Here is a 15,077-nt window from a genome sequence, read left to right as displayed (position 1 = left end):
TTAAATAGTAAGATAAATACATTCTATTGGAAAAATAAAAATCCCAAAATAAGTATAAACACTATACAAAAAAGTAAGGAAATGGGAGGTTTAGGTGCACCTAATTTTTATTTTTACTATCTTGCAGCACAACTACAATACCTTTGTAAATGGATAAATGGCAACTACTCTCACAATCCATGGTTACAATTGGAACAGTCCGAATGCGAAAATATTTCATTACCAGATCTGTAAGCAGTAGGACATCTGGGGATGTCTCGCTACTCTTTTATGAATACTGCGGTTTCGAACGTACTTCTTTCTTCACATACTCTTTTCTCCTACTATCCCTGCAAACATGTCACTGGCTGTCACGCTGGCTTTTTGCGGGCACAGTGGGCTAGGGCCAGCCCACACCAAACCTAAACAGGCCCAGTGCGGGCTTGCCTAGGTGAGGCCCACAGCTTTGGGCTCACCGCAGGCTCTCTGTGAGCAGGCCACAGTAGCGGACTGTCCACATTAATCCTATGATGGCCCAGTGTGGGCCAGCCCGTTCGGGCCCAGAGCAACTTTTGTATCCTTTGGGCCCATGCAGGTTTTGTGTAGTCAGCCCTGTAATGCAACTAGGAGAATACAAACAACATTGATTGGCCATTCTTTAGCCACTCAATTGAAGTGGAGTGGCTGAAACCAAAAGAGACCTTTTCAGAATCTGTTGTTTCATATATGCCAGGGATCCTCAAATCTGGCTCACGAGATCTACTTTCCTGCAGACCCGGCATCCTTCCAACCCCTGGGAGGGAAATTCAACATTCCAATGCTCAGTTGCAAGGTAACTGGGACAATCTGATGGAATCCATGAAAAGACAGCAGAAAACTGTAAATGAGCTTACACATGTACTGAAGGCCTCCTCTTCCCACCATGAGTGCCAGATCACCGATCATGCTGCCAAGGTGGAGATCAACAAGCAACAGGTTGTCACCCTACTGACTGCAGCTAAACAACAAGAGGCAGCCGAGGCCGGCCAATTGGTTAAGGTTGTGAAACGGATTATCTCGAAGGAAATTCAGAAATTGGAACCGACCATCACCTCTGCAGTCTGGGATAAGGTGGAACAGCTACAGGTGGTGGTCCAATAGTATATCAAAACCATCCACTACACACTTCAGGGTAGCCTTGATCATGTAACCACAAATCTTCAGCAATGTGCAACACAAATTGACAAATGTCATACCTGTGTAGCCAAGCTGCGAAATGATTTCCAAGTGTACAATAAGAAAAGTGTTGAACCACAAACGAAAAAAACAACAACAACTCAAGTTCCTTGTACACACCAAACAGAGACTGTTTCTACCCCTCTGCCAACCCCTATGGTCAGTGATCATATTAAATTAACTTTTCCCAATTTAGGGCGGTCTACAGATGATACTGACCCCCTATTGTATTTGACCAAGTGTCAAGATTTTCTGGCCCTACATCCTTTGGCAGATGCAGACCTCCTGGCTACCTTCCACACAGTATTGCATGGCACTGAACTCATCTGGTGGAAAGTAAGTCGCTCCAATATAACCACTTGCAAGGAATTTGAGACTGCATTCCTCTCTGCTTTCCTGCCCAAGGACTATGAGGACGAGCTGGCTGAACGTGTCTGCACTAGAGTTCAAGGGGAGAAAGAATCAGTGAGAGACTTTGCATTCACTTATCAAGCGTTGTGTAAAAGATGGAAAGCCACTCTAACAGAAAATGAGATCGTCAAAAGAATACTAAAAAATATCAAGCCTTACCTTGCAAGACAGCTGCATAGTTGTGTGAACACCGTTGAAGTTCTGGTTAAACTCGGACACCAACTGGAAAAAGATGATGAAAAACAGCTTCGGTATGAAGTTCGTGTGGGCCTTAAACAATAAGCTAATTCACAAAAACACTTATCCAACCGATCTGATGAGAAACCGCCTGTTCAGTGTTGGAGATTTAATGGACCAAATCCTCCAGGTAATTGCCCAAGGCATGTACATCCACCTTCCCAGCAGCCTTCTTGTCAACAACATTTCACTCATGGAAAGTATTCTGACCACTCTGCAAAGTCAGGGGGGACGACCTTCCAGTAACACTGTGGCAGCCTCTGAAACACTCCAGTCACAAGCAGAAACTCAGAAGATCTCAACCTATTCAAGATCGAATGCAGTCATGATCGTTCCACAACAATTAGTAGTCCCGATTAGCATTGGATTCTGGTTAGGGAAAGCCATTTTGGCTACTGAAGCAATCTACAGGTTAATCACAAGAGTATCACAAAGCAACTTGCAACCCCTCTCCAGCTCCAACCGTGGTCCTCTCTATCTGACTAATGGTAAAGCTGAGAGTCCTTTAAGATGGATAAACATTACTATTCATCTGCATGGTAAAGCCATTACAGTACCTGCTGTTGTCCTCCCTTCTCAAGCTCTTGCCTACGCCATCATCATCTGTTTGGACTTGATCTTTTTTAGTGGCTTTCAAATTAATGTCAGTGAAAAAAAATATTCTTTCAAGTCTGACCCTGCTGAAGAACACCCATTTCAACCTGGAAATGCCAGTGAACCACTGGTTAACTCGCCACCCATGAAGGAAGGTAAAATAACCAGCAAAAGCAAACTAAACTTTACCTTGTTAAGTGCTGTTCCTCCTCCACAACCCTCCTTGACCATGTTACAAACTGACAGTTTGGACGATGCAACACTAATTAGGGATGCTGTAAGTAATACACCTATGGATGGGAAGCAGCAGTTACTTCAGATACTAGAAAGCAACCCACGAGTATGTACTCACAGGACTGGGTGAACGGATGTCCTGCAACATCATATCTAAACCACCTGCCAGGTACCTATCAAACAACGGTCATATCATTGTCCCCTATAAAACAACAAGCAATGGAGGAACAATTGGAGGTAATATTGAGAGAAGGAATTGTGTAGCCATCACATTCTGGTTGGGCTTCACCGGTAGTCCTTGTTCCAAAGAAAAATGCAAAGCTAAGGTTCTGTGTAGACTACCGTAAAGTCAATGCAACTACAGAAAATTACACTTACCCTCTCCCAAACATCACAGAAATCCTAGAATCACTCTCCGGGCCATCAATTTTCTCTACTATAGACCTCAATAGTGGATATAGGCAAGTGACAATGGACCCTGATAGTAAAGCCAAGATTGATTTTATCATGTCTGCAGGTCTATATCACTTCAATATTATGCCTTTTGGATTAGAAATTGCACCAGCTACCTTCCAGAGGCTGATGGAGACAGTCCTGGGGAGCTAAGAAGTAAGATATGATTTGTCTATATTGAGACAGCTCTGTCTCAGACCCTGTGGCCCAGCACTTCTGTGACCTTCAAACTGTCCTCCACAGGCTGGAAACTGCCGGTTTGACTATTAAATTTAAAAAGTGCAAGTTTTATTCTTACAGAAATCACTTTTCTGTGACATGTGGTAAGCACTAAGGGCATCACGGCCGATTCAAGTAAAGTTGAGGCCATTCGTGCCTTACTCCCTATGGGTTGATATTATGGGTCCACTACCCCGGAGTACTTGCTGGTTTTTGTTGATTATTACTCCCGATGGCTTGAGTTTTTCCCTATGTGTCATTCCACCTCTCAAAGTGTTGCAACAATTCTCAGAAAAAAAATCTTAACCTGTTGGGGAGTTCCAGACTTCATTCTTTCGGATAGAGGCACCCAGTTTGTCTCATCTGTGTTCAGAGAAGTAAGTGAAAAATGTAGAGTTACCCAGAGGTTAACCACAGCGTACCATCCTCAGAAAAACATGATGGAACATGTTAAAACTCTCAAAAATATGATTGTGTCATATGTGGATGACAAAAAAAAAAAAATGGGACCAGTTCTTACCAGAGATGAGATTTGCCATGAACTCTGCCATCCAGGAAACCATTAGAGTAACCCTAGCAGAACTGCAGCTTGGAAGGAAACTGCAAGGGCCAATGGATAAAATACTTCACGGTCCAAATCACACTCCTGACACTACCTCCTATGATGTGGTCTGTCACATACAACAACTGCAATCTCAAGTTAGAGAGAGTAGCAGAAAAGCCCAACATCGACAACTCCAGAACTACAACATAAAAAGATGAAACCGCACTTTCAAGATAAAAGACTGGGTATGGCTTCGAAAAACTTTCCTCAAGCCAGTGCATAACACAAGTTTAGTGCCAAATTGGCACCCAAATTGAAAGGGACTTACCGGATTCTGAAGCAACTAGGACCTTTAAATTATCACATGGCGTTGGAGGCCACTGGAGAAGATGTGCGCACTGCACAAGTGTGCAATCTTAAAATGTGTTTTCCCACAGCTGAGGAGTTGGAGGACCAAGCAAAGAGAAGACTTCAGAATATTTCAAGAAACCTCAGATGAGGAGGAGTTCTTGGGTTTTTGATTCTTTTTCTCCTAACAACCATGGGTTGTTTAAGCCAGGGGGGAGAGTGTGGCAGTATAGATATTTTCTGTACTGCCCCTTTGTTTATTTTCACTTTCTCTGTCACCACCTTCTAAACTATATTACATCAGGATTGGAGGAGAAGATCAATTAAGGGAAATATTACATGTATATAGGGGCAAGGTTTAGAGACTGGAGGAGGTTTAACTGATCAGAAACATTGCGTTACGTGCCTTTTGGAGGCAGTCCAAGCAGGTGGATCTTCCAACGAGTGTGTGTTTCCAGGGATCGTGGGGAGGAGGTGGTGGTACCTGGTAAACCTGTCATTAGCTGGCGTTTCCCTTGGCCAGCGAATGCTCGTTGTTAAGCTTGGGACTGGACTGTATACTCCCAAAATTGGTGGCTTGGTGGAGCAGTAAAAAAGGAAGAAGCAAGACAGGCTGACGCTGGCGATGTACCCGAGTCACTCTTAGGCACCCGTGCTGCCAACTTGGCTTTGGGACTGAGAGTCAAAAGCGTCAATGTGGTCTAGTGGTTAGTATTAATTAAAATCACATATTATACAGACACTACTTATTTAACGGTATTTTATTTTTTAATTGCATTTAATGTATTATACTTTCAATAAAACATTTTCAGTGGGTTTGTAAAATGTTTTTTGTAAAATGTTTATATGCATGTTTTGGCCTGATGTACTTGGTGTCATTAGACATATTTTAAAAATTAATAAAAAAAAATAAATAAATAAAATTGTTTTCTGCAAACTCCAACAGATTCTTGTTCTACATCTCCCCAAGTACCACTGTGGTGATTTTCATGTTACTTAACGGTTTCATTCTTTAGTAATTGCAGGCCAAAATCATGACCAATATTATTTACCTCGCTATGCAGACATATTTTAAAAATTCATAAAAAGATATAATCAAATTGTTTTCTGCAAACTCCACCAGATTCTTGTTTCTACATCTCCCCGAGTACCACTGTGGTGTTTTTCATGTTGCTTAACTGTTTCATTCTTCAGTAATCGCATGCCAAAATCATGACCAATACTATTTACCTCGCTATACAGACATAATTTAAAAATTCATAAAAATATATAATCAAATTGTTTTCTGCAAACTCCACCAGATTCCTGTTCTACATCTCCCCGAGTATCACTGTGGTGTTTTTCATGTTGCTTAACTGTTTCATTCTTCAGTAATTGCATGCCAAAATCATGACCAATACTATTTACCTGCTATACAGACATAATTTAAAAATTCATAAAAAGATATAATCAAATAGTTTTCTGCAAACTCCACCAGATTCTTGTTCTATATGTCCCCAAGTACCTATAATTAACATAATGTTGAATTATACATTTTATATTATACTATTTTGTATTGTGTATTTATAACTTTTTTTATTTAGATGAATATAACATTTTGTGCATAGATATGCATAGGTAGATTCCACAATCGACTGCTCCAGACACGTCAATGCGTCCGCCATTTTGGAACGGTCTGTATGTCGTCACTTTGTTATTATGCATTATATAACAATTAAATAAATTAATGTTCTAAACCGTTTTATTTTTTTTTATTTTTTGCCTTTCTGATGTAATTACAGTTACATGAGAAGCAGAGAGTGAAAGCCAAAACAATTTATCACAGAAGGATAACAGAATCACATTTGATTCCTCTGGGGGATTTGCTTTTGCTTTTGCTTTTGTTTACAGGAAATAATGAACCCTCCATTGCTCTGCTTTAGTTTAAAGCACAGATGGAAGCTAATGTACTCTCTGATCATTGGGTGCAAGACACAAGCCACTTTTGATGAGTATAGCTGCTAACATATCTTACAACATAAATAAATAAAAACACACACCATCAAATGTTACACCACCAGAAATTCTGTTACACTTCTCCTCCTTTGTGTGTGGGTGTGTGGGTTGCTGGAGGAGTGAGAAAAGCCAGAAACAGAAGTCAGGTACATGCAGCAAACACAGTGTGTGTGCATTTGTGGGTGAAATTATATTTTTGAGGTGGGTCTGCATGTGCACAGTACTTCCTCTTTTGAACAGAGATTTTGTTTTTTTTAATTCAGTTCAGTTCAGTTGTGTTATGTGCTGCACTCTGTCTCTGTCTTTCTGTCTCACTCTCACTTTCTCTCTCCCTCCCTCCATCTGCTCTCTTCCCTATCTGTGTCCATCTCATTTAGTCTTTCTTTCTGCATCTCCATTTTGTGGCATGATCTTCACTTTGGTTTGGGTTCTTTTCTTTCAAAGTCACGGTGACCCAAACTTTGTTTTTAATGGTATTCTCAGTGACTTCTCTCTTCCTCTTTCACTCTCTCTCATATACTTTTTACATTGTGTTGTTACCGTCATCCAGTCACATTTGCATGAATGACGTTTGTATTTCCTCCATTAGCAGCAGAAACGGCTGTAAGAAAACTAAAGAGAGAAGAGGAACCAAGGGCCTTTGTGGTGAGAGAGGGTGCCACAGTCACATGCTCTCTGTCACTCTCTTGTTCTTTTTACCTCGCTCTGTTTCAAAGCTGGATTTTTGTTTAAACATTGTGGATTTAATTGGGCAATCTTTAGCTGCTGCCGTGTCACCTTTAAGTTCCAAACTCTGGTGAGTGACCCATGATTGCACCCATTATTGATCTTAGGGCATGCAGACTGATCTTCTTCATATCTTTTGATTAGCTTGATATGAATCTTTCATAAGCATAATGATAGAAGACAGGGCACATATACAGGGATGTGAACAATACAAGGAACTGTACTGTTTAAATTGAACTTTAAGTTCTTTATTTCTGCAAGTAACTAGGGATGGAAGGTAATGCTCTTTTTATTTTTTGCTTTCAGCTTGTTGTCAAATCATTTCTTTATTTCTTTAATTATTTATTTTTCATAGTGATGTAATTTGAACTTTTGCATTTGTCTAATTATATCTAACCGGTCAACAAGCTAAAATGTACAGCATCAGGTTTAATGAATATGTAACTGATTTAAATTTTTTTATAAGGCAGTGTCAAATTAATGACAAACTCTTTGCGAACCTCACAGGTATACATTATTTTAGACATGACTGTATTTCGTAACTCTAATGGCTAAAGGACCTCACAAGCCAAGTATCATCATACATATGCATTCATGTTACAAGAACTAAAATATAAAATTTAAGAGACAAAAGTATAAGGCGTTTTTTTTTTTTTTTATATATATATAAATAAAAAAGTGTCTTCACATTTCCATAAACGTGAAAATAATCTAGTCTAAGTAGGAGGTCCTTGATGCTATAATTTTTCTAGAAATGAGTCATACATTTACCACCAGTTTTCTGCTCACTCCTCTGGTGCTTCTGCAATATGCAAATATTGACCATGTGTTCACATTAAATATGAGATTCCTACTAGACTAAATTCAAAGCTGTATTGAAGTATCTTCACCACATTTTTTTTTTCATTTCCATGATTAATTGAGCAGATTGACAATAGTTGTCAAATGTGAACATGCTCTTCAAATGATACATTTTTTTCCCCAAATAAATCAATAATCAATTATGTTTTCTGCTGGTATATCATTTTCTTTTGAAGTCCAGATTAGCCAGCCTGCTCCAATACACATTTTGTAGCTTTTACCCTCTCACTACACGCTTTAAAAAGAAGTGATTTGTACTGTGGTGTGAAATCTTGGTTTCTTTAGCTTCCTATTACCTGTATTCCCATTCAAATTGGGGGAGCAATTCTTTGATCCAGAGTCCAGGCCTAATGAAAAAAAAAAAAGAATAAATAAATTAAAATAAAAAAATAAGTAAAAATAATGAAACTCTTTCTTTTTTAGGTAATTAGTGAGCTCCGTCTCCCAGCATCACAAGGGTTGTGTTACCATGGCAACTAGCAAGCAGAGCTTTATGAGAGCTACCGAGCCTCAGTGTTCAGTGTCTGCAAAGAGAGAGGACGAGACGCGTGGTAAGGCCCCTCTCGCGACTATGTATGTCCACAACGTTCCTGCCCCTGGCCTGCAGCCATATCCACAGGCCCAACCTGAAGCCTTGCAGGATGCAACGGTTGTACCACTGTTCCTGCCAAGGATGTGTAGCAACTCGACTCTACCCTCTCTGACACTGCATATTGCCAGCGGGGCTGTTTTGCAACAACAAAGGCTATTGGCTCCAGCAACCTCAGCCAGACCTAAGTCTATTGGGAAGCATATTTGCCCACAGTGCGGTAAGGACTGTCTGAAGCCCAGCGTGCTCGAGAAACATCTTCGTTGTCACACAGGAGAGCGACCATATCCCTGCACTACCTGTGGCATTTCCTTCAAGACGCAGAGTAACCTTTATAAACACAAGCGCACCCAGGCTCATGCCCGCCTTTCCAGCGAATCTGACAAAGGCACGTTCAGCAGCCAGGAGAGCACAGAGAGCTTAAAGGACAACTGTACTAGTCCATCATGTGAGATTAATGGAAACGAAGTTCTTCCTGTAGTGACCACACCGAGTCAGGTAGACTCTATAGAGACAATGTCTATAGAATGGGCATTACACAATGCTGCCATGGTTGGATTAAGCACAATACCAGCACTTCAGGACAAGGTAAATTCTTTGAAAAAACCTGTGGAATTATCAGATGGCTTGAAAAATAATCCTGCTATCCAGCAGACAAGTGCACTGAGTGAGGATGGATGTACACAGCTGACTCCAAACCGTATACCTCTTCAGAGGCAGGAAGCTTTATTTTCCAAACCATGGGATTCCCCAATGTCCCGAGGAAAATCTCAAAGCCACGACAGTACAGATTCTGGCTTCAGTGACAGCAGTGAGCATCATTCATCCAGCAGTCCTGGAGCAAGTTTGCATGATCCCAGCATGGAATCATTGACAGAAGTCACTATGGAACGGCAGGAAACAGGAGCCTCACAGACAACCTCAGAGATGACCCCTGACCCCAAATGCAAGGTGTCCATTCAGGAGAAGCAGAAGCTGGAAGAACGTATTTCAAAGCTTATATATGAGAATAGCGTGTTGGTGGATAATAAACAACTGGAAAATGTGCGGCCAAGAAAGACAGTATTGTCAAAACAAGGAAGCATTGATCTTCCTGTGCCATACACTTATAAAGACTCCTTCCATTTTGAGATAAGGAGCAGCAAGCACACCTCAAGCTCACAAAATCAAGACAGAGGAAGTGGGGCAATTCACAACTCTGTGCCTACACAGCACTCCACTGGCCTGGAGCATGCACCATTAACACGAAGCAGTTCTTTACCCTTCACTATGGGTGGCAAACCCACTGATGGAGCAATGAATCTGAATCTTAGCAGAAGGTGTAGTGCAGGGCATGCTTATCAATTACGGTCATCAGACCAACAAGCACCAGGTCATCGCTCACTAGTTAGGCAGGTAGCGGTAGATTGTCTGCCTACTGCAGAGGGATCCCCGGCTGAAAGAGGTAGTATTAGCAGCCTTAGCTCTGATGGAGACAGCACTGATGTCGGAAAAGAGACAATTATAAAAGGAAACTACAGGAAAAAAGCCAGAAAATTTGACTACACAAAATGGCACACTTACAAAGGTGGAACATTTACGAAACTCTACAATACTGAGAAAGACGGTGTACTGAAGACGAAAAAAACTACACTGAACTCTGAACAAAGTCTGGAAATTCAAACTAGTCAACAGAGGGACAATGGATCTGTGTCTCTGAGCTTTACTTCCTGTTCTGTTGTGACCTTACAAAATGACCTTAAAATGTCATATACCAGCTTTGAAAATAATAAGGGGGAAGACATGGAGAGGGATGAAATAATACAACACACTGATTTCCATATCCCATCAGAAAGGAAAAAACAGCGCACTGGGAATGATGTGCAAATGTTCAGTATTTCAGATCCTAGAACTGGAGGGGCAAATGGAAATCTGCGTGGTTTAATTCATCAGTTACCCCTGTCAACTTGTGCAATGCACGGTTCCATCACAGTACCAGCACAAAAGGTCAACATGCTAAATCTCCACCCGCAGGTGGTTCTCAATCAGTTCTCAAATCCAAGTCAGCTCCTTGGTAATACTCTTAGCCCAGCTGTTTGTTTTATCAATGTGAGTGGGACATCTGGAACCCCGTCTGGTTCTATCAGCAGCCCTACTGTCCCTGTAGCCAAGACCAGCTTTCCTCCCAAGTACCAGCTAAAGATTCCGTGTTCCACAGATGGAGTGTCGGCTTCTTGTTCTGGCTCCACTTTAACACATAGCACTTGCTCAAACGTTCCAGCTCTCAAGCAAAGCTGCCAAACTACAGTGCAGTGTCATCTTGAGAACAGTGTACTATCCTCAAAGCAGTGTCAGGGTGTTTCAATAGTCACAAACTTTGACCAGAGTAAGCAAGATGTATTGTGTGCAACAACTCCAATTCCTATGTTATCGGTTTCCTGTTCAGAGCTAAATCAAACACACACTTTATCCAAAGTCCTGACACAGCTTCAGTCTACCATGCCTACATCAATTTCACTTGTTTCTCCACCATTACAGCATCAAATATCTTTGTTGCAGAGCAACTGTGCAACACGTGTGGTGGAAAACCCGTCAACAGTTTCTGTATCATCTGTATTAACAACCTCAGAGAACGCTCAGCCTGTTACATCAATTAACAAGTCAACAGTGAATTATTGCTCAGAATCCAGTCTACAAGCCTATTCTTCAGTAACTACGACACCTACAATACAAAAACATCCTGCCTCCCCTGTGATCGAATCAGAAAAACCTCTTGGTCTTACTGCAGACACCAAATCCACAGTTTATGAAAATACTCTGAACAGCACTGCTTCTAAAATACCCAATGGTGACTTTCAACTGTCCCAGTCTGAAGGAAAGATGATACTATTAAATGGCTCAACACAGGCTCAGAACACATTTTATGTTCAAACAGCTGACCTCCAGATAGTCATGCAGCTCATTTCTGATGAACAGTTAGCGCTGATAGAGCCTCATATTGAAACAACAACTTCAAGCATTTTAGCAAACCAGACAACACTTTCACAGGAGGCATATATCAATGATGTGTCTTCTGTGTGCATGGCACAGGAAATGATAAATAATGGTGAGATGAGCAAGAAGAATGGTTCCAACTGTGAATCTGCCAGTCCAGTAAACAAAGCAGAAATTGTTTGCAATTTAAACTCTCAAAATGATAAAAATTATGCAAATGGAAGCCCTCACTGTGTTTCATCTTGGTCACATCCACAGACAAAGGTTCATATCTCAGCCTCAGTGGATTATAATAAAAATTCTGCTGGGCAGTTGAATGAACCACAGAAGATACCTGAGAATTCACAGGAAAGAAAATCTGCTGGGTTTGAGGTCACCACAGAGACACACCACAAACTAGTGGCTGGATACAAACTAAGTCAACCTCATTTACTGGACAACAGCTATTCTGTCCATAACCAAGATTCGAACAACTCTATTGAGGACCAAACATTCACAGAGATAACCAGAGATAAAGATCCATTCTGTTTAATGGAGCCAAATCACTTTCAAACTATAACAAATACTAAGCCAGTGGAGCCAAAGGAAACAGGTCACCTCATGTCAGTCACATTATCAGGAAACTGTGAAAGTGTTCAAACAAAGACACCTACACAGCTCAGAACTTGTATTTGTGAGAAAAAGACGTCTACTGCAGAATCACAACATATGCAAAAAGAGCTAAACTCCACAATACAACCCAGTCACAACAAGCCACACTGGGCTGCATGTGGCAGCTCAGAATTAGATACAAGAGAAATGAGAGCATGTGACAAAGGTAAGCTCAGCTGCAAGCTGATTGAAACATTTTGTCCAGGCCAAACACCTACACAGTATGAATTCAAACAGGCCTTTGCTCCAGGCCCTGGTGACTTTGGGAATGACACTTCTAGTCAAGAGAAAGTATCCTGTCCGATGCTGAACAGGACATCTAACGTTCATAGCATTCCTGAAGACAGCACCAGATGTGAAGATGTCCATACACACCATGCCAATCTGGAAATATTGACAGGTGGGACCTAATATTAAATATATAACTCTGCAAGGTAATATTGTCATGCTATTTAAAGTGTAGCACTGTGTAGTACTCGCATGTGATAGAGCAACCAAAGCTAGACATTATACATAATAAATACTGATATCACAGGTTGACATAACATTTTCTCTCCACAAGAGGGTGACAAGAGATCTGAACTTCCCGTGTCTCTGTTACCAGACAATACTTTTTGACCATGCAGATTTACTCTTATTTTTCTAATTATCTCATAGACTCCATAAAAGTGGGCTCTATAAAATACATCTATGAAAATCGTTTATGATTCCTCTCTTGAAAGAACATTCTCCTCAAATGTTGCTCTTGGCCTCTCTGAGACCGTGTAATTTGTGCCCACATTTGTTGTTTACAGTAGACATTTTATACTTTTAACACTTCAGCTGTTCAGCTGCTAAGTTTTTTTTATTTTTTTTTAACAACATTATGTCAAGTCATATGCTGTAGTAACATAAGAATATTACCAAACTCTTAGAATTCTTTGTGAAACGTTCCAGAATTCTAAGTGGATAAGTACAGAAAAACCTTGCTGTTGAAGCAGTCAAACATAAGTAGTCATAAAATGCAATTTACAGGTTAAAGAATGAAAACTTCAGAAAAGGATGCTTTCATGGAAAAAAAAACTGATTACATCAAATTTAGAAGACACATAATTTACTATTGACCATTAATGCAACTATTAATATTACATTAAAAATGGTGTTTCCTGTATTGACAGAGACATGCCAGAGACATCTCAGATTGGTATGCAACATTACACATTAGTATAATTATGTCAAAAAGGGCAAGCTGTTGAACCATTCTGTCTTGCCTGTTCAAGTTATCAGTTCATAAGCAGAACCTGTTTTGAATTCAGTATGATCACCAAGCTTTTAGTGTGAGAGGGTGAATCTAAGGTGAACATCAAGTTTCATCAGATTATTTTTCTGTCCTAACCTTTGTTATTCCACTGTATTCCCACACTGACCTGATGTTTCTCTTATCAGAGTCACTTGTTAGAGGTAAACACTTGATCCTTGCAGTCTTTACAGTGTAAATAACACTCTAAAGAGATTCCCTTTCATTAGGTCACAGGTCACTCAAATTAGTCACAGTAACAAATATGAAGAAGGTCAAGGGTCAATCAGAGGGGCTTAGAATAAACAAAACATACAGCTCCCTAAATAATAAAAAAGGAGGAAAAAAGTTAATGGTGGTCCCACTATTAGAGATGAAATAATTGATCAGAACAGAAATTTTAACCCTCCCAACTATCATGGACATAGGTTTGACTGATCAGATGTGTTCAGGGAATTAACAGGGTGCTTGGTAGAGGTCACTTGAAGATGGTCCCTACAGGGACTCACCAGAGCAAAGACCCAGAGGTTAAAGGGAGATTTTGTGCCTGTCTCCATTCCAGACAGCTGACAAGCAATCTGAGAGCCAAATGCAGCCTTCTTTTCTGAGCAATGCTGCACAGAGGCATGCGCAAGAGTTTAGCCAAACCAGTTCCACCCCAGAGAACCTGACCGATTGTTTTTCATCAAGACAATAATTTTTATATCTCCACTGCCATAATATATAGTAGCATATGTTGGTCGGTGTGCCTTGATATACAATGTGAAACTGTCACATTATTTTTTTCCCTTCATTTGGCTTACATTGGGTTTGCAATGAGGCATATGTTCCAGGAGGCTGAACGGCAAAAATATGCACATCAATTACAAAGGTTTTCTGGCTGTAACTTTTGCATTCACAATAACATTTTTATGTTCCGTTTTAAAAAGATTTCTGTGACCAATTTATCAGTTTTGGATAAAGAGGTTTTTGGCTGCCATAAAACTTCTTTAGTTGCCTATAAAAAGTTGGCATAAACAGCTGGGTGTGCATGCACTTATTTTATGAATGTTCATGTTTTGAACAACATGATAAAAAGTAACACTTCTGCCACATTAGTATTATACTACCTGTCCATACTCTTTCGCAGTGAATTTATTTCAATATTTGGAACTGCCCTCATAGGAGAAACAAACTAAATTCTCTGACAAACCAAAAGAATAAGCTGATACCCAACTTCAGGGACAGACCCCAAAATGTGCTGCATTTATTCATTCATTGTTCTGCCCTCAGGATCTGTGGAGGATGGTACCCTCAAAAGCTTGCGTTTTCAGAAGGACCCTGGGACAGAGAGCAAGGAATCAGTCCCCAAAGATCCTGAGAGTGGAGGTGGAGAGGGGGAAAGAGCCAGCACAGAGGTGGCTGACAAGAACAACACATGCCAAGGCTTCAAAAACAATGGCAAAAGAGACAAAAGAAAGGTGAGAGTAAAGAAAGAAAGGGCACATGAAGAATGGGAGGGCATTAGGGAGCATAGATAGTGACAGGTGAAGTCCTGAAAAACCATTCAAATCCAAGAAAAAATGTGGAATACACAACCAGATGTTTAGCATAACAAGTCAAGTCACCTTTATTTATATAGCGCTTTATACAATACTGATTGTGTCAAAGCAGCTTTACAGTGTCAAACAGGAAAAGTGTTTGTCAATAATGCAAGAGGACAATAACAAAGAGTCATTTTTCCAGCTAAAGTCAGTTCATTGATGATTCAGTGATGTCATCATCCAGTTCAG

The 15,077-nt window shown here is 40.5% G+C and overlaps 1 protein-coding gene across 1 annotated transcript in view; it reads left to right on the top strand.

Annotated features, from left to right (window-relative positions):
• The first annotated feature begins 6,551 nt into the window (after positions 1–6,551).
• The window catches only part of LOC107721998 (uncharacterized), a 13,101-nt gene continuing 4,575 nt past the window's right edge, over positions 6,552–15,077 (top strand). Inside the window, exons 1-4 of the mRNA XM_016530230.1 lie at positions 6,552–6,678; positions 6,819–7,025; positions 8,240–12,429; positions 14,578–14,765. Coding sequence (XP_016385716.1) covers positions 8,286–12,429; positions 14,578–14,765 — 4,332 coding nt within the window. The 5' untranslated portion in view covers positions 6,552–6,678; positions 6,819–7,025; positions 8,240–8,285. The remainder of the gene's footprint in view (positions 6,679–6,818; positions 7,026–8,239; positions 12,430–14,577; positions 14,766–15,077) is intronic.

The sequence above is a fragment of the Sinocyclocheilus rhinocerous genome, unplaced genomic scaffold (assembly GCF_001515625.1).
Source record: "Sinocyclocheilus rhinocerous isolate Xijiao unplaced genomic scaffold, SAMN03320098_v1.1 scaffold5048, whole genome shotgun sequence".
NCBI classification, from domain to species: Eukaryota; Metazoa; Chordata; class Actinopteri; order Cypriniformes; family Cyprinidae; genus Sinocyclocheilus; species Sinocyclocheilus rhinocerous.
This window is presented reverse-complemented; position numbering and strand designations above follow the sequence as displayed.